Source organism: Parus major, chromosome 3 (assembly GCF_001522545.3).
Source record: "Parus major isolate Abel chromosome 3, Parus_major1.1, whole genome shotgun sequence".
Lineage (NCBI taxonomy): Eukaryota > Metazoa > Chordata > Aves > Passeriformes > Paridae > Parus > Parus major.
In genome coordinates, this window is record NC_031770.1 from 72,320,123 (window position 1) to 72,345,721 (window position 25,599).

At 35.5% G+C, this 25,599-nt stretch overlaps 1 protein-coding gene across 4 annotated transcripts in view; it reads left to right on the top strand.

Annotated features, from left to right (window-relative positions):
- Positions 1–25,599, top strand: part of ASCC3 (activating signal cointegrator 1 complex subunit 3) — a 252,815-nt gene that overhangs the window by 76,597 nt on the left and 150,619 nt on the right. For all 4 annotated transcript variants that reach the window (XM_015621225.1, XM_033512859.1, XM_033512860.1 and 1 more), the window contains one exon: positions 17,553–17,717. In XM_015621225.1, the coding sequence (XP_015476711.1) occupies positions 17,553–17,717 (165 nt within the window). The remainder of the gene's footprint in view (positions 1–17,552; positions 17,718–25,599) is intronic.

The window sequence follows — 25,599 nt, forward strand, 5'->3', positions numbered from 1 at the left end:
TTTTGACTGTTTTTCTATGTTTGTTTTTTTTTCTGCTATAAACGATAAACTATTTGGCACTGTACTTCAGCACTTAAATGAGCAAATACCAATACTTGATTTGGATGAAGAGCCCTTGCTACAAGTATATACTCTTGTTTTTTTCCTTTTCCTCTCCACTGGCACATTTTTTCATTACTTTAAGCTTTATCAGAGCATATTCAGTTTTAATATATCTGTACTTTATGCACTTACATAAATCACTGTCTCTGAAGACGTTTGATATTAAAATTTGTGCTGGTTTTGGCTGGGATAGAGTTAATTTTCTTTATAACAGCTAGTATGTGATATGGTTTGCATTTTTGCTGGAAACTGTAAATGACACAAGGTATTTTTGTTATTGCTGAGCAGCATTTTCAGAGAGTCAGGGCCTTTTCTGCCTCTTACCCCACCAGCAAGTGAACTGGGGGTGCACAGGGAATTGGGAGGGGGATACAGCTGTGACAGCTGATCCCAAATGACATCAGGGATATCCCATACCACAGAGTTTCCTCCAGAGAGCTGGAGGAAGGAAAGAGAGTCATTCAGAGGGACCGTTTTTATTCCCAAATCACAGTTACAAGTGATGGATCCCCTGATCACTTACTGCCAATGGGAAGTGGTGAATGAATTCCTTGTCCTGCTTTGAATTCCTTGTGTGCACAGCTTTTGCTTTACTTATTAAACCCTTTATCTCAGCCCTCACTTTTACTCCATCCCACCAGAGGGGACAAATGGCTATGTGAGGCTCAGTTTCTGCCTGGGATTAAACCATGACACAGTGGAATTTAAAAGTACTAGCATACAAATATAAAAAAAATAAATAAATTTATGGTTTGGAAACACCATTGTTCCAGACTGCAGGAATGCTATGGCTCCTTGGTTGTATCACTAGGACCAACAGTGTCACCTACAGGTGAATCAAGTAGATTTTTTATTTTTCAAGTGGAAGTATCAGACACACAAGATAAATTAGTTATTGAAAATGGGAAGATCTGATTTAATAGATTTCCATTTAATATCTTAAATCAATTTCAGTGCTTATTGTTGTTATGAAATTAAGTGCAAATACACTATTTAAAGTATTTTTGTAAGCAGCACTAGCCAAAAAAAGTTTGAAATAATTTTTTAATGAGTATAAAAATGATTATTGGTAATATTCTGCCTCTTGGTTATTTAAAGTCAAATTGCACTGAAAATTGCACATTCATGATATCAAAGTACATTTAGTGTCTGTTTTTGTAGAGGTAAAAATTTATTGTTTGTCACTGATTCATCTCAATTCATTGTGGCAGAATATTGCAGAAGTGAATATGAAGTAAAATGTTAAAAATATTGCACTGATAATATCAAATTAATAAGCATTTTTAAAATTTGTGTCTGTAAACAATTGCTTTTGGATTATTGCATCTGTTACTTCCATAAAGCAGATATTAACAATGTGGAAGTTTTTCTGAAAGTGGAAAAGCATACAAACTTTATGTTAAGAGAGAGGACTTCTGTTCTTTAGTCTTTTTTTTGAGGGTTCAGCATCTTCCTTTCTCTGTTGCCAGGTTTGTAATTCAATTATTACTCTTTAAAAGGCCCTTCTTCACTTGTACGTGACTGGGACTTGTTGAATCAAATTCTGTCTTGACATGATGGATTTTTTGGTGTATTGCTGCAGTGATGTCACCATCCAGTGACAACTGAATCACACAAGTTTCAAAGTATTTGTGATGTTTTAAGCCAGATTGTGAGTGATATATTTTAACCTAGTGGCATCATCAGAGAGGCTTCTGTGTAATAAAGATGTGTGACTGTGGGAAGAAGAAAGCCTTACTGGAGCTCCTAAGTTGCTCCCACTTGTGCAGCAGAATGAAACTCCTCAGGGGGAGCTGCCTTTGAGCTTTCTATTCTTTCTGTTCCTTTTATATTATTTATTTATATTATTTATTTCCTTTTATCCCCCACTCAAGTGTGTGTATATATATATATATATATATATATATATATATATATAAGTATATATATATCACAGGCTTATGGACTCTGAGCTTAAAGAGATTTGAATGGCTTTGTGCAGACTAATGTGTTGACTAGTCAGCTATTGCATTTAGAGATCCCAGTGTTAAGTGCTTACATTACATAGGATTCAGTAGTAGACTTGAGACTGTTTCTTGTGCCTTCATAGGCACCTGTTTTGTTGTGTGCTGGTTTTACTGTGGCTTTTTGTCATTTAAGAAAATAGTTAAGACAGTGACAGTGAAAACCAAATGTTACTTCGTCATGTCAAAGGCACAATGCTAAGCACAAGATCTCTTTGCTGCTCCTTCCACTTACTTGGTCTTGCTTTACTGTATTTCAGTCTATCTTGTGCTTGCCAAGTTGTATTTACTGCTACATCTCTCGAAACAGAAAAATGTAACACTGGTTAGGCAACCTTGGTATTGGGATGGGGGGGTGAGGGAAGAATTCCTAGTGTAGTAGAAAGTTTCAAAGGCTTTTAATTCAGTTATGTGCTGATATACAAAAATTACAGATCCAGTTTTATAGCTGTAATATGTTCAGTTAGCTCAATACCTTTGTGTTATGCAGCATGATTCTTGAGTTGGAGTCTTAATTTAATGTCCTTCAGAAACTGCATTGTGTGTAAGGGTATTATATGTAATGTAGCACATTACAGCAATATTTTCTAAACTCCTTTGTAAATGACCTAGCAAGTGATACTAATGAGTTCAATAAGCTACTTCAGTATTTTTTTAATTTAGATGGAAACTCAAAGTCTTTCAGACTTTAAAACTCTCTAGCAATCCTTTGTACTTATTACTCCTGCTCAATGCCTCCATACTCAGGAGTGGCTCATCCTGATGATCTGCAAGAGTGTCAGGAGACCTACAGGTCTCAGACCAAACATAAAAAGGAAGCATCCAAGAGGTGGATGCAGGGACAGTTGACCTGGAAGGATTATAGTTGCATATGTTGAGCATGAAGGGACGATTTAAGTAAGAAAAACCCTAGGAACGTATGTGAAGGGCAGCAAGAAAGGCTTCTATGATTGTGCAGTAAAAGAATAATTGGAGAAAACCTCCGCTAAATGAAACGGGGTACCTGATGACAAAAGGCATGTAAAAGGCTGAGGTACTTAATGCTTTCTTTGCTTTGACCTTTATTGTTAGGCCTGACTTTCAGCAATTCGAAGCCCCAGAGACAAATGGGAAAATCTAGAGAAGGAAAATACAACACTTGGTGGAATAAAGTCAGGTTGGAGAATGTGCGGACAAACTGAGCATGATACAAGTTAATGCAATCTGATGATATTTTCTCTCAAGTCCTGAAAGACCTGGTCAAAGTTATTATGAGGTCATTCTTGATTACCTTTGAAATGTCATATTGATCCTCTGGGAGGAAATAAAACAGTTTTGCAGATGGTACAGACTGGGAGGAGTGGTTGGGAGATCAGATGGTTGCATAGTCATTCAGAGTGACTTCAACAGGCTGGAGAAATGGGCCAACAGAGGTCTCATAAAGTTCCGTCGTTCATGTCATGTCCTACACAGGAGTGGGGAAGTAATTTTATGAACATATCCAGTCCGGGGGCTGGTCAGATGGAAAGCAGCTTCCCAAGAAAGATAACAGATATTCTGGTGGAAGACGAATTGAATATGAACCAGCAACATCTGCTTTAGTCTAGGCTGCATTTCAGAAGGGTGTTGCCAGCAGCTCAAAGAAGGTGGACATTCCCCTCTGCTCAGCCCTAGTGAGACACATCTGTGATGCTGGGTCCAGCTCTGGGCTCCCCTTTATGGGAGGAACAGTGACATACTAGAGCTAGTCTGGCAAAAAGGTATGAAGGTTACTGAGGGGTAGAACATCTGACACATGAGGAGAGGCAAAGCAAGCTGGAGTCATTCAGTCTGGGTATGAAAAAGCTCAGATAGATGTGATCTGAGTACATTGTGTATTATGGCTGTGGATGTTGTCTCTTTGGACTTCAGCAAGGCCTTTGACGCTGTCTCCTACAGCACACTCCTGGAAAAGCTGTCAGCCCTCAGCTTGGACAGGAGCACTCTGTGCTGGGTTCAGAACTGACTGGATGGCCAGGCCCAGAGTGGTGGTGACTGGTGCTGCATCCAGCTGGGGGCCAGTGACCAGTGGTGTCCCTCAGGGGTCTGTGCTGGGGCCAGAGCTGTTCAATATTTTTATTGATGACATGGATGAGGGCATTGAGTCTTTCATTAGTAAATATGCAGATGACACTAATCTGGGAGCATGTGTCAATCTGTTGGAAGGTAGGAGGGCTCTGCAGAGAGACCTGGAATGGTTGGATGGATGGGCAGAGTCCAATGGGATGAAGTTTAATAGGTCCAAGTGCCGAGTCCTGCACTTTGGCCACAACAACCCCCTGCAATGTTACAGGCTGGGGATGGTGTGGCTGGACAGTGCCCAGGCAGAAAGGGACTGGGGGTGCTGGTGACAGCAGCTGAACATGAGCCAAGCTGTGCCCTGGTGGCCAAGAAGGCCAATGTCCCCTGGCCTGGATCAGGAATGGTGTGGCCAGCAGGAGCAGGGAGGTCATTGTACTGCACTGGGCACTGGTGAGGCCACACCTGGAGTGCTGTGTCCAGTTCTGGGCCCTCAGTTTGGGAAGGACATTGAGACATTTGAGTGTGTCCAGAGGAGACAACAAGGCTGGTGAGGGGCTGGGAACACAAACCCTGTGGGGAATGGCTGAGGGAGCTGGGGTTGTTTAGCCTGGAGAAAAGGAGACTCAGAGGTGACCTTATCACTCTCTACAACTCCCTGAAAGGTGTTTGTGGTCAGGTGGGGGTCGGTCTCTTTCTCCAGGCAGAAACTGACAGAACCAGAGGACACAGGGTTCAGCTGTGCCAAGGGAAATACAGGTTGGATATTAGGAAAAAGTTTTTTTCAGAAAGGCTGATAAAGTACTGGAATTGTTTGTCGGGGGGGGGTTGGTTTGAGTCACCATCTCTGGATGTGTTTAAAAAGACTGGATGTGGCACTTGGTGTCATGGTTTAGTTGAGGTGTTGGGGCATGGGTTGGACTCAATGATCTTGAATGTCTCTTCCAACTTAATCATTCTGTGTGTGATTCTATGTATAAAGACTGAGCCACACCTCAGCAGTTTCCAGTGAGTGGAAAAGGAGGCAGTGGGCACACTCTGCAATACAGGAAATTCTCTGTAAATATGAGACTATTTTTTTTCCTGTGAGGGTGCTCAGCCACTGAAAGCTTGTCTAGACAGACTCTGGAGTCTTCAAAGACTTTGAGTATCACCTGAGAGATATTGGATACATGTCTGTATACTCCTCTAGGTGACCCTGATTTGAGCAGTGGATTGGATTGGTAGATCCCCAGATGTGACTTCCAACCTTATCCTTGATATAATTCTGTGAAAATCAAAATTAGTCTATTTAGATGGAATTGCCTATCTGATATTTACTGCATTTATCAATTAAAGATGAGCAAGGAATATTTTACACACTATTTTGCCTGTTAAAATGCTCCCGTGTAATCATTAAAGATGACATTTTGTCACAAAAAGTTCAGATTTTCTTTTCTAGTGATGAAATGCTAATAAGCATTTTTCTTTTCATATTTTTCTATGTAAAATTAAGACTAAAAATCCTTAAAATACATTGTCTGAAAGTTAAATTGTGAAGTACAATGAATCTCAATAAGTAACAATAAAGAATGCCTCAATTTAAGTTCTTAAACTAATATCAGAGAATCTGAAATTGAAGTACTTTGTGGTATGAACTAACTGCTCATCTGCATATGATTAACTAATGAACTTATTAAAAATACCCAATAAAATATTATAGGTTTTGTCTCAGGCTTTTTTGTCACTGAGGATCTTCAGTAAATGTTGGAGGAAAGTAATTTTCAGGAGTCTCTATTACCATTAATATTTTATCTATGAAGAATTTAGAAGAATGATTTACTTCTGTTTGGTTTAATGGTCTTTTATAGCTGAAAAGGTTCTGTGCAAAAGGTGTCTACACATCTTTAAAATTACTTAGTAACTGTTTTGCACTTCCAAATACTTTTTTAAGCACAGTAAATTTTACAGGATGAGAACGCAGTCTTTTATAGTTAATGCAAATGATGCATTAAGTTAGACCCTTTTCCCAGAGTACAATTTAAATGTACTCAGAAGTCCAATTATCTTTGATTTAGATGTAAAAATTGCAGAATAACAGCTGTGCCTGCTGAGTGAATATTCCTCTGCAAAATGATGGCTTATTTGAACAGAGTTGAGGACAGGTTGCTCAGGGAATGTTTGCCTCTCCTGGATTTAAAATATTTTTAAATTTAGCTGCCTCTGGTCAGTTAAAAGTACAAGTAAATTACAAAATAGTATCGGAGCAGTTGAGAGTTTATATCCTTTAAGTTGTCATTTTACACATAACAGAATATCTTAGATTGTCTATTGTGATTTATTTGTGGAAAAAATCTCAGACATTATATTTAAAATTAATGCCTACAAATATTGCAGATAATAATGCTGAATTTGACTGCATTTAGAATACAGCTTTTTCTATACTACATCAAAGAAAAATTTTAAGCACCTCTGACACTGAAGAATTACTTTATATGCAATAACTATAATAAAATGTAGTCTAATTTTCAATAAAATTAGAATATATGTAATACTAGTATAAAGTGTTCTTATTATAACAAATAACATTTTGTTATCATGAAGTGCCTAGTAGTTTATATTATAACATGCAGTACTAGCAGGGTATTTATTAGTGGCATATTAAATAACTAATATAGAGTAGAATATATTATCTAGGATATGTTATACATAGTTACCTAAGTTGCCTATAATTAAAATTTGAAAGGTGTTTTTTAATTTAAGATTTTGTTTACCTTGTAAGTTGATCTTAAAACTATACAAAAAATAGTATGAGAATTAATCTAATTTGTCCTTCTGAGAAAACAAATGCAATATATATATTTCACTATTGATAAATATTGCTCTAATTTCATTTTACAACACCCTGATCATGGTGATTTCCTGAACTTCTTGATAAATCTCCTTCAGGACTTACCCATCTTCATTGTTAGAAGAATTATTTTTTTTTTAAATGGAAACCTATTTTCAGCCTAAATCCTAATCAAATTTTATTACCACTTTCATTTCCTCAATGTCTGTCTTCCCCAGTCACCGCTATTTGCTTTCTGAAGTCTCTTGCAGTTGTAGTTATCTCTGTTCAGACATGTTTATTTAGCCTAAGCATCAGTTTATTTAAACTTTTTGTAAAGGTCATGCTTCATTTATGTTTAATCATTCTCAGTTTTTCACTTCTGGACTCTCAGTTGGTTTGCACTTCTTGAAATAAGTTGCCCAGAACATAATGTATTGCCCCAAGATCATACTGCTGCTAAGCAGAGTGGAAGGTTTATTTAGCATGTCCAAACAGCAGCATTTTGCTCCAAGGTTTCAATTTTTGCATTAGGAGAGTATTTTTGGTTCATGGGCAGACTGATCTGCTCTTTCTCTTTTTGCTGTCCAGCTATTGCTTTACCAGCAGTAGTTACTGATGCTTTTTTACACCCTGCATTTGTTGGATAATAATCTCTAAGAGTCATATTCATCTACTTTGGCTTCAGCCATGTAAGAGTAAGGCAACTGGTCTAAACTGGTGGCACAGACTTGTAGGGAGAGCACAATATGGAAAGGACTTCTAAGGCTGATTGATACTTAGATGGATGAAATGAGCTACAGGGAGCCTAGACATCTAATTTTGAGGGTGATTTTGTAAATTAGCAGGTAAGATAGGCAGGATAAATCCTGTCCTCAGTGTAGAATCTTGACTGACTCATGCATTAATGCATCTGTTCTTTAAGTTAAGACATTTTAAAATTCTTACTCCATCCTCCAAAGTATTTACAGCTCTTTTCAGCATAATAGCAATGCAATGTTTAGTGGATATAATCTGTAGTCTGTTACTAGGATTACTCATGAAAATATGCAATGGTATTGAGGTGTATAGACTCCTGTGGAACTCTGTGTGAATTGATCCTTTCACTACAACAACAAACTGTTTATATTTCCTCTTGGTACTTGAAGAATCCTGCTGAAATCCAAAGGGGATGCTAGTTCTTAGTTAATGTAACCAGAAAATATAAGTCTGACAATCTTGCTGCTAAAATCATCTTCAGCATTGGTTATCATTAATATTGCAGGCATAATTTTCTCTGGAGTGTGAACTTAAAGGGAAAATTTCCTGAACTCACATTTGCATGCAAGCAAATGAATTGGCATTTGAGTTGTCGTTTTGTAAACAGGTGTCACAAAATTTACTTCTGTTTGATATCAGCATCTCAGCTGAACCAAGGCCTTTTTTTTCTTCATCTTACACTTAGTATGCTTCCATATCAGTGATTTGCATTGATTCTTGAAAAGACCTGATTGTAGACAAAAACACGAACTTCCTCCCTCTTGCATACAAATCTGTGATAGAAAATAAAACTGTTGAGTAAAGGTGTGTGGAAAAGGATATTTGGAACAAAATGTCACTGTTGCCCTTTGGCCCTTTTTCACATAATGTTGGGTTAATCCACATCTTGGGGTAAGGCTTGACAGGAGCAGAACCAGGGGAAAAAATCTGGCTAATCTTAAAATATAAATAAATGAATCAAAGGTTATCATTATGTCAACAAAAGTTATTCTGAACCTTTTAATATGTACGGTTAATGAGATATGGAGGAACCCTGCAATGAGTCTTAAAAGCATACCAGTATAAATAAATTGAAAAAACTGGGAGCTGAGGTAGTCTTTTATCTTTGTCTCCTGAAGCTGTGCAACCAGAGCCTAAAGTTTCCCTGTAGAACAGAGGAGTAACGGCTTTGAAACCCTTTTCCTTGCAGCTATGAAAGAAAAAAAGAAAGAGAGAAAGAAACCCTTACAAACCCACAATTATCAAACAAAACCACCAAGCAAGCAACAATATTGGATTTCTCAGAAACTTAAATTTCAAAAAAAAAATCCTTGTTCTTACTTTTCCCTTGCAAATTCTTAAACAAACTAACAATCTTATTCCAAGTATTGCTATAATGATATATAAAAACATATACAAATGTATTCTACAGTCATGTTTTGTTGTTATTTTGTTGTATCTCTGTCAGATATAAAAAAAGGGCTAAGGGAGAAGGAGATGCAAAATAACACTGGGAAGATTTGAAAACAAGCAGGCTGGATGCAGTGTCTCAAGAGACAGGCACTTGCTCAAAGTTGTCAGATTTGATTAAGGGAGCTTTTGGCATCAATCAGACCTGACAGTAGTATATCAGAGGTTAGTAAAACTATAATTGGCAAACTGATTAACAGCAAAGAGGAAAAGAGGGTAATGTTTTGGATCAAACTCCTTTAAAACATTTAGATCATTATTTAAACTTGAAGTCTGAGTAGCTAATTATATATCTTACAATATAAGAGATGTATTTCACAAAATCATACAAGCTGTTCTTCCTCACTGTGGTTTTTAAAATAAGGTTTGTACTGACTTTAAACAGACTGTTTTGTCATGGGAAAAAAGAATACAGAGAGCAGGTGCTCATATCCTATTACTCAGTACAGCTATTGCGATTTTAACATAAATTGTTTTCTTTAGTTTTATCTCAGATTAATGTAACTACACCATGTGAAATCTACTTCATATTCTTTTAATAAGACAATAAAAAACTTAAGGTAAGGGCTTTCACATTAACCACAAAAGGAAATTACTAGTCACACTGTCTTATTCAGTTTATTTTTACTGTGTCAGAATCTGTTGTATTGAGGTCTAAAAGTAGTACTGGAATTTCTAAATGAATTTTTTAATCTCTGGGACATCTAAGATTTCACTGAAAACATAAAATTTTAAATCTTCACATACAAACTTAAATCTGTAAAATAGTCATAATTATGAAACTGAGTATGCAACAAAGAAAGTAATATTGAAAAAAAATCAGTTGAACAGAATTTGTCATAAATACCTTGCTCTGCTAAGTCAATGCGCTGATACATTGTCAATCATTTGCCTTTTCATTTGGTGGAATAGCTGGGTTCTGTAAAGGAAAGAAACCATTGTGTGTACCTAGGACTTGGTATAAAATAAGACATGCTGAACAGAGTTATGTTGCTTCAGTTAAAAAGTCTTCAGATATTTTGAGTTCTGACTGACAGCTGTTGATTTCTGTTGTTTATTGACAATTGTTAACTTTGGTGACTTACAAATTGCTTCTAATATGCATCAATATAATGCACCTCTTTTCTAAGTCTTCCTAGCATGATAAACTCAGTCTTCTATGTTAATACTTCTTCTAAGTATAGTCTTATTATTAAATATTTCTAAGATGTGCATAAATATATATATATATATACTTATGTATGTATGTATGTGTGTATACATGGTCTTGTATAGACATTAGTTTAGACCACAAATACATGTTCAGATTTGTTAGAACATCATCTGTTCAACTAAATGGGCATACTGCTCATCTGCATATCTTTGTATGGTAAGGAATCTGCTTTACTAGAAACATAATTGTGTTTTAACTGTTAAACACAGCATCAGATGGTTATTTCTGATCTATGAAGAGTAAAAAAATACTTTCATTTATTACTTCCTACCTGAGATTCTTGTTTTGAATTGCCACCCTCTGCTATACTTTCTATATGTTCATTCCACTCCCTGACTGAACTCCAGCTCACAGGAGGTTTTTTTAAATGCTTGAATAAGTCACAAAAAGTGCAAAGAAATGAGGAATAAAACCAGCATTATGAAAATGACTTGTAGGTTGCTGCTGTTGTAACGTGTTTTGATGGAGTTTTACGTCAAAGTGTGCCAAACTGGTAATGTGTTCCTCATGGAGTGTGATATCAGATATCTAATATTAAAAATTGTGAGAAACTCCAAAGTGTCACTTATTAGAAGGGAAATATTTTCAAATCTTATGAGGCCCCAGCATAGCAGCTCTGCCTACAGAATTGCAGAATATGCTGCATTCCAATGAGTGTCTGCTCTGGGTGGATGTGTGTAGTTGTGTGCAGCTTTACGTGTCTCCATTTTTGCAGAAGTTAAGATCTTGCACTGAGTTTCCAGCCAGAACAAACCACCAAGTTAAATAGCTACAGCATGAATTGAGTAAACTGTGTAGGTTGCCCATGCCCCCTTGCCAAAAAGCTGTCAGAAGATGAGGAGTGCTGGCTGTGACTGAACAAAGCTCCCTCTAGGATGAGGTAAGGGGAAGTTGTAGATGTGTGTAAAGGGACAGGAGCATAGAGAAGACTAATAGCAAGGTGAAAACAATAAAGACAAGGAAGTTCTACTAATAGAAATCGACAGAAGTAGATCTTTGAGAAAGCTTCTTTGAATAGTAACAATAAAGCAGCAGTGGCTAGAGCAGAATTCTTTATTGCTATCCATTCGTGGTGAATCACTGTGGTGGAGACAAATTTACTGCAGGCAAACCTGGAAAGGGGATGGTTCCATGCCTTCCAAAGCTATTAGATCTTTAGGGCTTGTATTTTGTACATATGCTATGATTTTTTCTTTAACTGTATATACTGATGAATTGGGCTTTAAAATTGTTTGTTCTCTAGCATCGAGACACTTCAGAAAACATTTCTGTTTGAAAGTTTACTGAATTCCCCTATCTCGAACGATGCTTGATTTCATCACATTTAATTTTAGTAAGAGAATTCCTCCTAATCTGCAAATGATAAACTTCTTTCCAGTTGTATCTAATCATTGTTTTGTGTTGTTAAAAAGCAAATTTCTGAAATACCTAACAGGCATTTTCTAGTGTGTAATAAATATTTCAGCTAATTCCAGGTTATATTTTAGCTGTTTCGTCTCCTTGCCTCCCGTTAGTTTTGGCTGTCATGTCTTCAATGAGATTTTTTTTTGTGATAATAAAGTGAGTAACTGCAGCATCCTTGGTCACTGAGCAGGAGGAGCACAGGAGGAAGTCTTTAGAGAACAGATGCTTGCATAGCTGAAGGCAGCAGAGTGGTTTTTTTGTATAATAAGATTCAGTGTTCTTTTTTCTTTCCTAAGGATACTGTTATATTGAGAGTTACTTAATAGAGAGTGGGAAAGGTATAAAGAAATGTTAATGCAAAATGAAAAAGAAGTGGCTGTTAAGAGGACAAAGCAAATATAGGATGAAATTACAGTAGAAACATGTATTTCTTGAAGATTTAATCCATGCTTTGGGAAGCAATATTGTGAATTTCACAGAGAAATATAAAATAAATTGAATGTTTGCTGTTTATTTATCATAATTCTGATGGTTTCAAAGAGGAAATAATGCTTTCATATAGGTGTGTTAAATATGAAAATATCTCTATTGTGCTGCAGCTGTGAGATGACATATGGTTATGGCATGTTTCTTGATCTTGATACAGCTTTGGGAAGATAATTTTATTTTGGAAACTTTCCATAACATACAACCTTTATTATTGTGATCATTTGACATCCACAATATTTCCCTGATGCAAAGGCCTCTGGATTTGTTCATTATAATCTTGAGTTTACGCTACAGTTTCTTTCTAGAGGGAATGATAGATTCTAATACTCAGCATGTATAATAATATGCATTCAAATTTATATGTCAAATGTTTGAAAGTGTGTGTGTGTACCATTCTATTCTATGTTTTCACTGTTTTGATATAATAAAGGAACCCATATTTACATCTAGTGCAAAGTAAAGGCAGTGTTCTGCTGCTGCCCTGTTTTCAGTATGGCAGCATACAGGCTTATTTTTGGAATGGTGTTGATACTCAGAATACCCAGTCTCAGTACAAGGTACTTTTCTACTTTTTATGTTATATGTTAATGTAATGTTAATCTATGTAACCACATATTGAAACACAACATCCTCAAGCAGAGGTCATGGGGCTTTTTCCTGTCATCCTACCTTATGTTTAAGCTGAGATCTGAGTCAACCAGTACTTTATACCTGGTTTGATGATATCTGGCACAAAGGAAGAGTGAACCACGTTTTTTCTGATTATTTTATGGCAATTATAGTAGTCAGGAAGCTGGGGGTGAGGTAGTGTGTCTGAGTTTTGATTTATTTTTGTGTTTATGAAAGGTACAACAGGTAGATGAGTGAGAGAAGAAAGCTGAAGTGACTAAAGACAGAAAAACTGTTCTCAAAAATGGTCTTGAAGAACTTAAAAGCAGTGAATTTTGTAGTATTGCATATTATAACTAAGTTTTTTATGTAGTTTCTTCTGAAATATTCTCATATTTGTGGTGGTTTGGACCTGTGGGAGTGTAAATTTGAGGGGATTATCATATCAGTTTTTCTAGGTTCAGAGTGTGTGCCCTAATTATTCAAGCAGAAAATAGATACTAGTCATGGGCAAAATGTGTTTGGAAGAACTTAAAAGTAGCAAAGAAATTAAAAGAATTGAGAGTAACCTATTGAAAACATAAATCTTTGAGGCTGTGCCAACTGCTAGAAATGAGTGTTGGCCTGGTAAAAATGAATGGTTTTTTAGTAAGAAAATTTAGAAATTTGATTTTAGTAAGACAATAGGCCTTTTCAGATTAAGAAAACCCCCAAACAACAACAAACCCACCATTTTCAACATGTTGATCTTCTGAAACTGTGGTGAAAATATAACTTCCTTTTACCACGAAATCTGGCTTCAAAGGGGGCTGAAGAGAACCTGACAAAATAATTAGCAAGTTAGTCATGAAATTACAGAAAAATGCATTTTCACTGCCTCTTGGAATTTTGTAAATTGATGTTGAAGTTATCAGCTAGTCTTGTCCCTTTTGACATATTTTTTCAAAGTGAAATAATTGATTTTTTTGTTTGAGTTCTTACCTTAAAATTATGTAAAACCATCTAGATTTATGTTAAATAACCCCAAAGCTAAATGACATCATTATGAGTTGAAATCCTTGGATTATTTCTTTTAAACAAGTAGCTCCTTTGGTGTACTAGTGAAATTGAGTGGAAATGCTCACTTAAGACAGAAGATTTTATGAAAAGCCCATGTTTTCCTAACACAAAAAGTCAGTGTGGAATAACAAATGATAATCAAAAAACATTGGGAAAAGAGAAGTATGTATGCAGAGAAATTTAACTTGACAGTAAAAATATTGACAGTTAACCCATTTCTATTCAGCCATATCCTAATACAAAAACCAGATTGAAATATCTTGCATGAGTTGCAGTTCATTAAACAAATGTGACACTTTATTTTCTAGCTATTTCAATCCTGAAAGAGGTGAAGTGGTGAAATAGCAATATAAATGAGCACACTTCTCAGTGTGCTGAGAACTCAAGTCCATGTAAAAGGAGAAAATATTAAAAATGTTTTTAAATATTTGATTTCTATATCCTTCTCTTGCCCCCAAACAAAAAGCAGAATCCTTTTCATGAATATGAGTTTTGATTTTAAAACTTAAGGGATAAAACATATTGTTTCTGAAAATTAATTGTAAAAAGAAATGCCACTACTGCATTTAAAACTAATGAGATGACTCATAATGCTTTTTGATGGATTATTTTGATTGAAAAAAATATCTTTGTTAGTCTTTGCTGATAGCAATTTCTTTTAGCAGATTTTTTTTAAATAATATTTTATATATTTGAATTCAATTTATAATTTGCAACTACAAAGCTGATCTGTTTGGGTGGAGTTTTTGAGAATTTTTTTCCCCAACTGTAATTTCTATCTGAAAAATAAATGTCATATTCTCTAGCAAAACATTCTCAGGAGATCCCTTTTCTTACTTAAAATACTGTCTCATTTAGTATTGCTTTTAATTCAGGTCATTGCTTTACATACATTGCTATTTTAAAATAAGATCAAAGTGAAACACCATTATAACAGATATTTAGTCATCGCTTAGAAACAGAAGAATTAATGATACAATTTTAAATATATATCCTGATAACATGACTGACATTAGAAAAAAAAGCTGTGATCTGAATGTTGTCAATTTAGATTTAGCAAATTAGCTAAGTAGTTTGCATTTGTAGTATTTCACACCTTAAAGCCTTAATATGCATTGCTAAATATATTTCCTCACTGTTTGCTAATTAATGTTCTGTGGAAGTACAGCTGCTAATATTTTGTGGTTGATATGGCTCATTTTAAAGTGCTAACAGCTGCATCTGTAGTAGTGTTACATTTCAGTTCATAAATTATGGGCATACATTTTTACACCTACTATTTTGTACAAGCATTTGAAAAATCTCTATTTGCTAACAAAATGCACCCAGTAATATTTAAACAAACCATGAAAAAAACCCCCAGATACCACCACTCCCTGAGATAATAGTGACTCAGTGAGTCTTTTATGTGTAAAGCTTTAAATGTTGCAGGAAATTAACATCCTTTTTCTGTAATATCACAAAGTGTCTTCAGGAGTAGCTCTTGGCTATTAGTAAAGACTGATATATTCTGCTGGTAAAATAATTGGACTGGAACAATACTGTGTGACAGTGCAGGGAAAAATATTTTTCTGAGGAGAATAAATACTATCAGAATATATCTTGTGGACAAGACCAGGAGAATAAAATGTATTCAAAGATGTGTTTTGTAAGAAAGATTATTTTTTTTTTCATATTTTGAAAGAAACATCAGCACAAGCAATCCAGAAGGGTTCTGGAGTGTGCTGATGAGAACTTCATCACCTATCCTTTGTAGGATAGGACTTGGAGGAGAGGTGCTTTGCTGTACCTCATAAACAAGGAGGAACTTGTCTGAAGTGTCAAGATGGAAGACACACTTGACCATAGCAACAATGAGATGTTGGAGTTCAGCATCCTGAGGAGGAACAGATCAGAAAGGTAGCTCACAACCCAGGGCTTCAGGAAAGCAGAGTTTGGCCACTTCAGAGACCTGCTTGGAAAAGTCCCATGTGATAAGGTCCTGGAGGGAAGAGAGAATTCAAGAAACCAAGAAAGCTGGTTAATATTTTTCCAAGTTCAAGAATGGTCCATCCCAGTGAATAGGAGCTTGGGCAAAAATGAATGAATAGGAACTTGGCCCACATGAACAAACAAGCTGCTCCATCATACATAAAAAAGAAGCATGGATACAGAGTGTGGGAACAAGCACATGCAGTCTGGGAGGAATACAGGGACATTGTTTGACCATCCAGGATTGATGTTAGGAAGGCTGAAGTCCAGACAGAATTGAATCTGCTCAGGAATATCAAAGAAAACAAGATAGGCTATGAAAGAAAGACTAAGGACAATCTGGGCCCTTTTGGTGAACGAGTCAGGGGCCCTGTGAATGGCACAGGACATAGAAGAGTGAGGTAATGAATGCCTCTGCCTCAGTCTTTAGTAGCAAGGCTGGTGTTCATGAATCCCAAGTTCCAGCAGCTGGGGGGAAGTGTGGAGCAAGTAAAGTGTACCCTTGGTGGAAGAAGATCAGGTCTTAAGAGAACAGGGGACACACTAGTCCATAATCTGATTAATTTGCATCCACAAGTGCTGAAAAAGCTGGCTCCTGTCATTGCACTGTTACTCTTGATAATCATTGATCAGCCATTATAACTGGGAGAAGCAGCCAAAGACTGGAGAAAGGCAAATGGCACTCCTGTCTTCAGCAAGGACAAGAAGTAGGATCTGTAGAATGCCTGGCTGGTCAGCCTCTTTTGGGAAAGATGGAACAGCTAATCCTAAAACAGTTTCCAACACATGAAAGACAAGAAAATCCTATCATGAGTAGTGTGCTTGGATTCAGCAAGAGAAAGTCATGCTTGGCCAGCTTGATAAATTTCCAGCAAGAAATAGCTGGCCAAGTAGATGTGAGTAAAGCAGTGGATATTGTCTACCTAGATTTTGGTAAAGCCTTTGATAGTGTTTTCTGTAAGATCCTCATAAAGAAGTGTGTTGAGGTATGGGTTGACTGAGAAGACAGTGAGGAGAGGCTGACACACCAGAGGATTGTGCTGTCATGTAGAGGGACATTGACAGGCTGGAGAAATGGCCTGACATATCTACATGAAGCAATGAAGTTTGGAAGTTACCATGTCCAGGACTGGTGGATGTCGTTCAATCTGTTTTACTGGTGCAAGAATCAAGATATCAAAACTTACAACTTGAACATGTGCCTTAAGGAGAAAGCTTTTCATAGGGAACTGGGAACAATCAGGTCAAGCTTAGGTATGAGGGGAAGGCCTTATTTGTTTACTGTGCTATGAAGGAGGTTAGAAATATTTTATCAGAGATTATTTTAGTGAAACACACCCACTAAATGATTATAATCCATTCTGGATAGCTGTTTCAATGTTTTCATGTGGAAAATGTATACAAATGGGGCACAGGATCTTGAAGTTATTAGTTGATATTTCCATATGGTTTTCTATACTGAATCCTACTAATGACCATCCAGCACATGTAGATGCAGCAAGCTATCTGCCTCATACATAGAGTTGGTAAAACTTAAGATAACTTTAAGTTCTACATTGCATTTACCCTGCTATATGTTAAATTACTATATATTAATACATTTATATATGCTTAATATTTCTTTCTTTTCTTTTTTTTGCTCTATTAGATGCTTGTGACTACTCCAGAGAAATGGGATGTAGTGACAAGGAAAAGTGTTGGTGATGTAGCCCTCTCTCAGCTGGTAAAACTCTTGATTCTTGATGAAGTTCATCTATTGCATGAAGACAGAGGACCAGTACTCGAAAGTATAGTAGCACGTACTTTACGACAGGTAAGAGAAAAAAATCTTCAAAATAATTTTGTTTTGGTCAAGAATAAATAGATATCACTGTAAAGGTTAACATGCTTAGACAATTAAATAGAAATGTTTAGGCAGTTTACAATCTATTTTACAGCTGTTCTGTTTTAAACCTGTGTATTACAAGTGCAGAAATGTTTTTGTCTTCTACCTTCCTTTCTGTATTATATCAACTATCAGATTCCTAAGTGCATACTTGATTACAATGCTGTTTCCTTAGTTATCATTTATTTACCTAATTTATTCTACTGTACAAATAACTGGAAAATTAAACATTTTTAAGCTAATAATAATTGGGTAATGTTTTAACACAACCAAAATTGAAATTATTTTCTTGCCAGGAATGCTCATTTTCAATTAGCAGTTTTCCTAGGAGAATTTCTTTTTTGTTTTAATTAAGAATAGTGTCTTAAATCTAGGTAAAACTTTCAGCATGGCTAGAAAAATACTACATAATTTTTAGTCTAGCATAAATGGTCTTTTGTTTTTCCCCATGATTTAGTGGTACTGTCTAAAAACGAAGATTTGAAATGGAGAAAAAAAAAGGGATTTTTTTCTTGAATTTTGCACAAAAGAATTCAGAGTTAGGCAACAAATAAGATTGGTCTCAATGGTGAGATGTGCTTTTACAAGTAAAGTAAAAAAAGGAATTTGGGGATGAATAAAAAGGAAGGATTTAGTATAAATAAATAATGGGAAGAGGGAGGATAGAGTGTAATTTTTTTTTTTTTTATTTTTTTTTTTTCTGTCATGAAGAGCAAAACTCTATCCATACAAGTAAACTGTAACAAATTAAAATGAAAGTTATTTTTATGGCTCTATTTGTAGCATGTTAAATGTTTAAAGCCTTTAGCTTTCAAGATACATTTTTTTTCTTGATAAGGCTACACTAACCTTGTTAAGGCTTTTGAATCATCTGATTCCAACTCTGCGAAGAATGAAATGGATGTCTGCACTAATCCAATATGGAAAGTGTAAAGTTCCTTTATAACAATAGAACAATAGAAGTAACAATTCTTTAGAAGCAGCTAAGTTTAGTCTACCTCAAAGGCACTAAACTTTAGCTGTTTGATGTTGTATTTTCTTTCTTAAATGGTTTTGGTAACCTTGTTTTCCTTAGGTGTCGTTATAGTAAAGCACCTCAGGTTTTAGCAGTGACTATGATAATAATTTTCTTCATGTCAGATTGCAAGACTTATTAATTTCTTACTGTGAAATTTTGTGAGACTTGTAAGATAGGCTTCAGCTGTCCAGAATAGATGTTGAGAGACATTTTATCTGTCCTGCATTACTCAGCTTGGCATTCCATTTCTGCTTTGCTTAGACAGAAATCTCCATAGATCCTTCCCTTTTGTGTCTGTCAAGCTTGCGCCGGTAACTTAAGGAATATAAAATCTGAGGCAATTATGTTTTGGGTACTGAATCCTATCTTTAGTGAATTTATTGTAATATAGGAGTAACTTGCTTTAGCATTCATTTAAAAAATAGCTCTTCTAAGAAAGAGTGTTTCAGTCTCCTAGGATTTCAAGGTTTGTTTTACCTACTAAGTTGGAATTCATCTGGACCCAAAGCTACCAAGTTGTAACACTTCCTTAAGTGAAACTGTTGGGAAATTAAACAATACACAAATCTTGAAACTGACCATCTCACCCCTTTATTTATTCTAATTTGATAAGAAGGGCAGAAATGGAGACCCACATGTATCTTTACAAGTAGATAGCTTAGGAGAGGGAAATCTACAGTATAAAGGTAAACTAAAAAAAAAACACAGTTAAAAAGAAAGCAAAATTAATTGTAAAATTTTTTAGAATTCTACTGTAGAAAACAATTTCTGAGAAAAATATTTCAAATTGCAAGCCTCCCAGAGAGCCTGGGGACAAAGAAACAGAGGATGTTTTGTACAATTGTTTTGGTTTTTTAATATGAAAACAAATAATAAGAGGATTACTTTTTAAAATTACACTGAAATGTTATACTACAGCATCTGAGCTTGCAGGCATAGTTCTATGAAGTTTGCAGTGTACATCCACAACTGTGAAGTTACTGGAACTTTTACGCAGTCAATAAAAAGAGGCAACATAATGTTTCTGATTTCAGGAGAATTTCCCTGGAGTTTAGTGAAAATACTGTTATAGTTGCTCAAAGTGTTAAAAAAAATCACATCTAATGTTTTAATATTACTTTGTGAGGAAAAAAAAATATTGTTGCATTTCCTTGGTTTTGTTCCTTGCCCATAATTCCATTTTATGTATTTTGATACAAATTCATAAATGTCCCTGGAGCACAAAAAAATAGCCAGGATACTCAGCCACTCCCTGGAGAATGTCCTTCTGTCTTCAATGATTTCAGTCTCCTCTCCAGGATTTCTGAAAGTAGTTATAGAACTTACTTTTCATTGATATCTATACTTGTTCAGTATTCATGCACACAGAAAGCAAGAATAATTGTTCATTTCTTGAAAAACAAAAAAAAACCAAACTAATGGACAATATTAATCTGAAATATCCATATGTCAAGTACAGCACTGCAGTAATTGCTGAAATCAATTACCTGATTTGTATACTGGTTTAAGACATCCAAAATATTGACTATTTTTTCTTAATTTGTAGTAGAAGGACAAGTAATTTAAACAAAAATCCATTGCAGAGCAGTAGTCACTAGGTCAGACTGGAGGCTGTAGTAACTGAGATCTATTCTGGTAAATATCATTGACATTTTCCCACTTTCTGTACTGTCACTTTTGGCTCCTGCAGGAGACAGTGCATTCAAGTAGTATAATTTTTGATCTGACCTGGAACAGTCATTTCTTGTCTCACTTCTAGAACAGAAGTGCGATAAATTCCTTCGGATACTACTTCAGCCTTTCCCATAAATCACTAATAACGACTCTAATAATTTATGTACCTGTATTTCCATCTGGATCACACTTCCCTAGCTTGTATGTGAGACAATGTCATGATTCCTGTGCAGGTCAGGATGTAGTAGTGTAGTGCCTTTTACCTTTTGCAGGGTTTGTTATCCTATCTTAGAGAAAAAGCATATTTCTCTTGTTCTGTTGGAGGTACGAGGAGTGTTTTGTTTAGATGGTGTACAGCAGAAAAAAACGACAGTGGATTGGGGTTTTCTTTGTCTTTTTAAGAATTAGTATTCAGCTAGATTCTTGGGCCTACAACTGTGCCAGGAAAGAATGTTTTGAGATCAGTATTGATATGAGGTGAAAATACAGCTATCCAAATGCATTCTTAAAGCAGGAATATCCTGATGCATTAGCAGGTTTGTCCTAATTTGTACCTCAAAATACTTGAATGATTGATGTACTTTCCCCCAGATGAACACTGAGTCACACCACTTACTGTAAGACTTTAACACGCTCATTTTAACTCATGTCATTTTTTAGAATTAGGTTTTATTTAAACCTGGAAGGAGCATATATATTGGAATTGCTGACAGTTTTACTCATAGCAGAATGAAGGGCATATTTGTGCATGTTTGCACTTTTCAGATTTAAAGAATGTTTTTGCAAGTGATTGAAATTGACTTTGCTAAACATTTTGGTGGGAAAATTGCTCTGAGCTCTGTTATATACTGTAGGTATAACATCAAACAACTTATTTGAATCCAATTTATAGCTTTGATGTTTAAAGTTTTAGTCCAGAGCATAATGCAGATGTAAAACTGAAATGCTTAAACTTTTTAATAAAACTTTCCACACTACTGTAATATACTAAAGTTATTAGCTTGAAAGAAAAAATTGATGGTTTTTACAGGCCACCAAAGTATTTTGTTATAATTATTCAGAGATTTTGATGACTTCCTTGCTGCTTATGGGTATTTTTTCACAAAAATGCATACTGAATACTATACCTGAGTTATACACAAGTTTTGATACCGGCTCTCAATAAGTAAATGATAAATTAAATAAAAGAAAATCCATATTAAAAGCTTTTTCAGATTTTGTTATACCAAAGCTTCCATCTTAGATGTACAAATATTGTTCTCAGCGCTGTGTTATTCTTCAAGTTTAAGTTTCAGTTGCTTTATGTTTTTGTATTAGATCAACAAAGTTACTATAGGTGGGATAACACAGCAGTACAAGGAATACAGGAGATTCCTGGAATACATTGATGAGAAATGTCTCCTCCAGGCTCAACAAGGAGAGGTTCTGTGCTGTACCTTTTACTCATCAAGAAAGGAGGGGCCTGTTGGGGAAGTGAAGATCAAAGGCAGCTTTGGCTGCAATGACCACAAGATGTTTCCCCTGGAAATTCTCATGTTTCCTTTCTGAGTTTTCTTTCCTCATGCTACCTTATTTAAGGAGCTTTTCCTGTCAGCTGTAATGTTGATTTCTTTACCCTTTCTTTGCATTTTCAATATCTCTAGTGCCTTATTATTTCCTCTACTTTTTTTTTTTTTCTGTCTCCTTCGTTCCCTCTTTTACCTCTTAATAGAGATCATTGATGAACAAGTTCAGATGTTTCTCACCCAAAGCCAAATGTCTAGTCGTTATCAAATTAGGGATTTTTAAGTGCTTGGAATCCCATTCTTGATTTTGATAGTTTGATCAGTTTAAAAAAAAAACAGTCAGGACTGATAGCTAATGACATAGAACCAGCTGCTTAGATCTGTTCGTCTTGTGTCAAATGATAGCCCACTGTAGTTCCTATATGGGTCTTTTGGGACTCAAATGACAGTGGCATTTCATTTGGTTCTTCAGTTCTCATCTTGGGTGACTTCTATTAGTCTTTTTTCTCTTTGATATTCCTTATATAAACAATCAAGTTACTCAGCATCTTTTATTAAAGGACAAACCAAACAAGGTTACTGAAGCCTTCTGCAATAAGTTTTCCATTTCAAATGATAGTGTTGTGGGGCATTTTTTCACTTGATTTTCCTATATTCATGATTGTATTTGTGAAGCATTTCATCAAACTGGATATAGATAGAATTGTTCTGTTACTTTGGTCCTGGTGGACACAGAGGTAGAGTGATTCCCTTCAATTATGCAGTCCTATCCCCTTTAGACCTTTAAGAACTGCATGTACTTAATTTGCTAACACATCTTCAGAGCTTGCATTCAGGTAAATCCTCAAAAAAACCTCTTTATAATTGTTGCAGTATTAACTCATTGCTCACTCGTAATAATGCTGCCTGAGAATAGCGTCCCATTTTGCAGCTGTGGCCTGTTATAGAATGAGCTAAGTGAAAAGAAATTTAGTTTGAATGGGGCTATCGACCTAGGTGTGTCTGTATGGCTGACATATACCTCAGTTATATTAATTCTGCCAATCACCAGTTGTTTTGTACTGCATATCATCAATAAAATTATTAACTAGAGTTAGGCTTAGAAAGCAATTAGAGGAATCCCTTTTTAATGGCTATTTTTCAATTACACATTCTTTTAAAATCTGTCAGTTCATCAGCTTGTGGTAAATTTAATACATGTTTTCTTGCTACTCTGTGATGTTATTTTTAGGCACTATGTTGTGCAGCCATATGTCTAATGAGTCTTACATGAGTCTAGGCCTGTCTTATTATCTTTTGCACAACCTTGTAGTTGTGTAAAAATTACTTTTTTAAAACTAGTTTTTAAAGTACAAAACCTAATCTCCATTGTTTGGAAAATGTTATGTATCAGACATTTGAATTAGTCTTCAGGAGCTTTTCTCTTACTATGCATGGAAAGGATGTAAGGAAGTCATTCTGCATCTCGTTTTTTATTATTGGTTGGTGACTGTTTTTCCATTTTAGTGATACACTTGTGGAGTTTAAAATGTAATAGTGTTTGTCATACATTTTGTGGTCTTTCATATTATGGTAAAGCAGTGAAACTAATTTGTAGAAAGGTTCAGAGGTATTTTTGTTTCTTAGTTTGGGAGCAAAACAATAAGCATAGCATGAAAAGGCATTTTGTCAGTCAGGAAAAACTGACACTGTGCCAGGTATAGAAATCTCCTAACGAATATATACAAAATGCCATTTCTTAAGACAAAGTAATGCATACTTAATATGTAGCCGAGGGAGAATAATATGGCTTCTGATAGTGGTTTCTGCATGGTTACATTTTTTCAGTACCTCTAGATTTTTAAATATATTCTAAATGGAGGACTGAGATCACAGTATTTTCAGGGTTCATTGGATGCAGAGTAAAACTAATAAAATTACTTAACTAGATGGTTGCCTAGTAACAAATGCATTCTGTGCAGAGTGAGTTGTAGATAACGTCCTATATAGAATCTTCAAAACTGAATTAGTAATTGCATTTTTACTATGTACTTTGGTTTTGCAATTTCACTGTCTTTTCCATTTCTGTTCTTAAAACTAGACAACTGCACCTATGTAGAATTATTGACAGTTTAACTTTTGTTACTAGTAAACAATATAGCAATAAACAAATAAACACTGCTGAAATAGTCTAAGAAACTTCTTGCTTATTAATTTTGAAACATTTAATTCTTTTTATGTTTTAATGCTCTGAGCCTTACTCAATACTTTTCCATTTCTGTTTCTCTTTTGTTTTGGATAAATAGCACAGATTCTGTGAGAGAGAGAGAGGGACCTAGAACCATTCTGTGGGTAGGATAGTATCCAACTAATAGCTAATGTGAATCCCCATATGTAATGCTTCATTCTTATTAGCATTGAACAGGGGACTCAGGAACCTAAGTTAAGAGTCCGTCTTCTTGCACATCTGCACTAAAAACTAAGAAATGCTTGTGTTTAATTTTCTATCTTGTCTTTAGCGTACACTTGAAGGGCATAAAGACTGACTGCAGAGGGTGTGTTGAAGTGGTCCTGGGTCATCTGAATATCAGATTAATTTCTAACCAGCAGACAATTCTTCAAAGATTAAAATGTGTAAACTTGTCTGCTTCACTTAATTCTGTGCTCAACTTGAACAATCAGAGATATGCTTTGCAGCTTGATTGTTTCATTCTGTGAATGTGATATTTTAATACCTGGAAATGGGAAGGCTGCCAAGATCACAAAGTTCAGGAAGAACTTTAGAAGTCAGATAAAAGAATATCTCTGTGCACACTGTATGCTCTCAAGTGGCGGCTGTAATGTAATGAGATGATATGCAAATCTTAAAACCTATTTGAAAGAAAATGATCCTGCTGTGATCAATTTGCAATCCAGAGAGGCACTCCCCATACCTGATCCTTTATCATTTACAGCGTAAATGCATGTGACACTTGTGTGGAAATCGATACTGGATAGCTATCATCTGATTATCTTTTCTGCATACATGGAATTTCATGGTGTGGTAATCATGTTCTGTGAGTGTGTCTGGTGGACATGCTGTCAATTCTCCACATTCCATCAAGAATGCTTTTGAATTAGATATACTAATTAGATATGTCAATTAAATATAACAATGGCAATTTTATTTCTCACTTCCAGTGTAACGTGAAAGCAATAAAACATAATAAGACTTTTAAAGAACCTGATGTGAAAATACTGTGTCAGTTCACATTTTCAAGGAAAAACTCGTAAGTTTCAAATGGTGCTTGCTATTTTACTGGGGTAATTAAACACATATAAAGAATGAAATGTTAGGGGCAGTGTTTCAGCAGTGAAGAAAAGGCACTTAACTGCTTACCACCAGCCATCAATATGCAAAGTAAGCAGAAAACTTTGTCATCCTAAATGTGTTATCAGTAATTTCTGCTGCCATTTCAAGAAAAGACTGTGGGTTCATGGTTTCTTGTATACGAAGGCATAATCTCTAGTTGGGACTTCTAGGATCAAATAATAAGTGATCCAGCAGTTGAAAAATATGAATTTTTGAATGATCTGTATTTCCAAAAGGCATCTGTACATTTTCAAGGCTTACCGTTCTTTAGAAATACGTGAG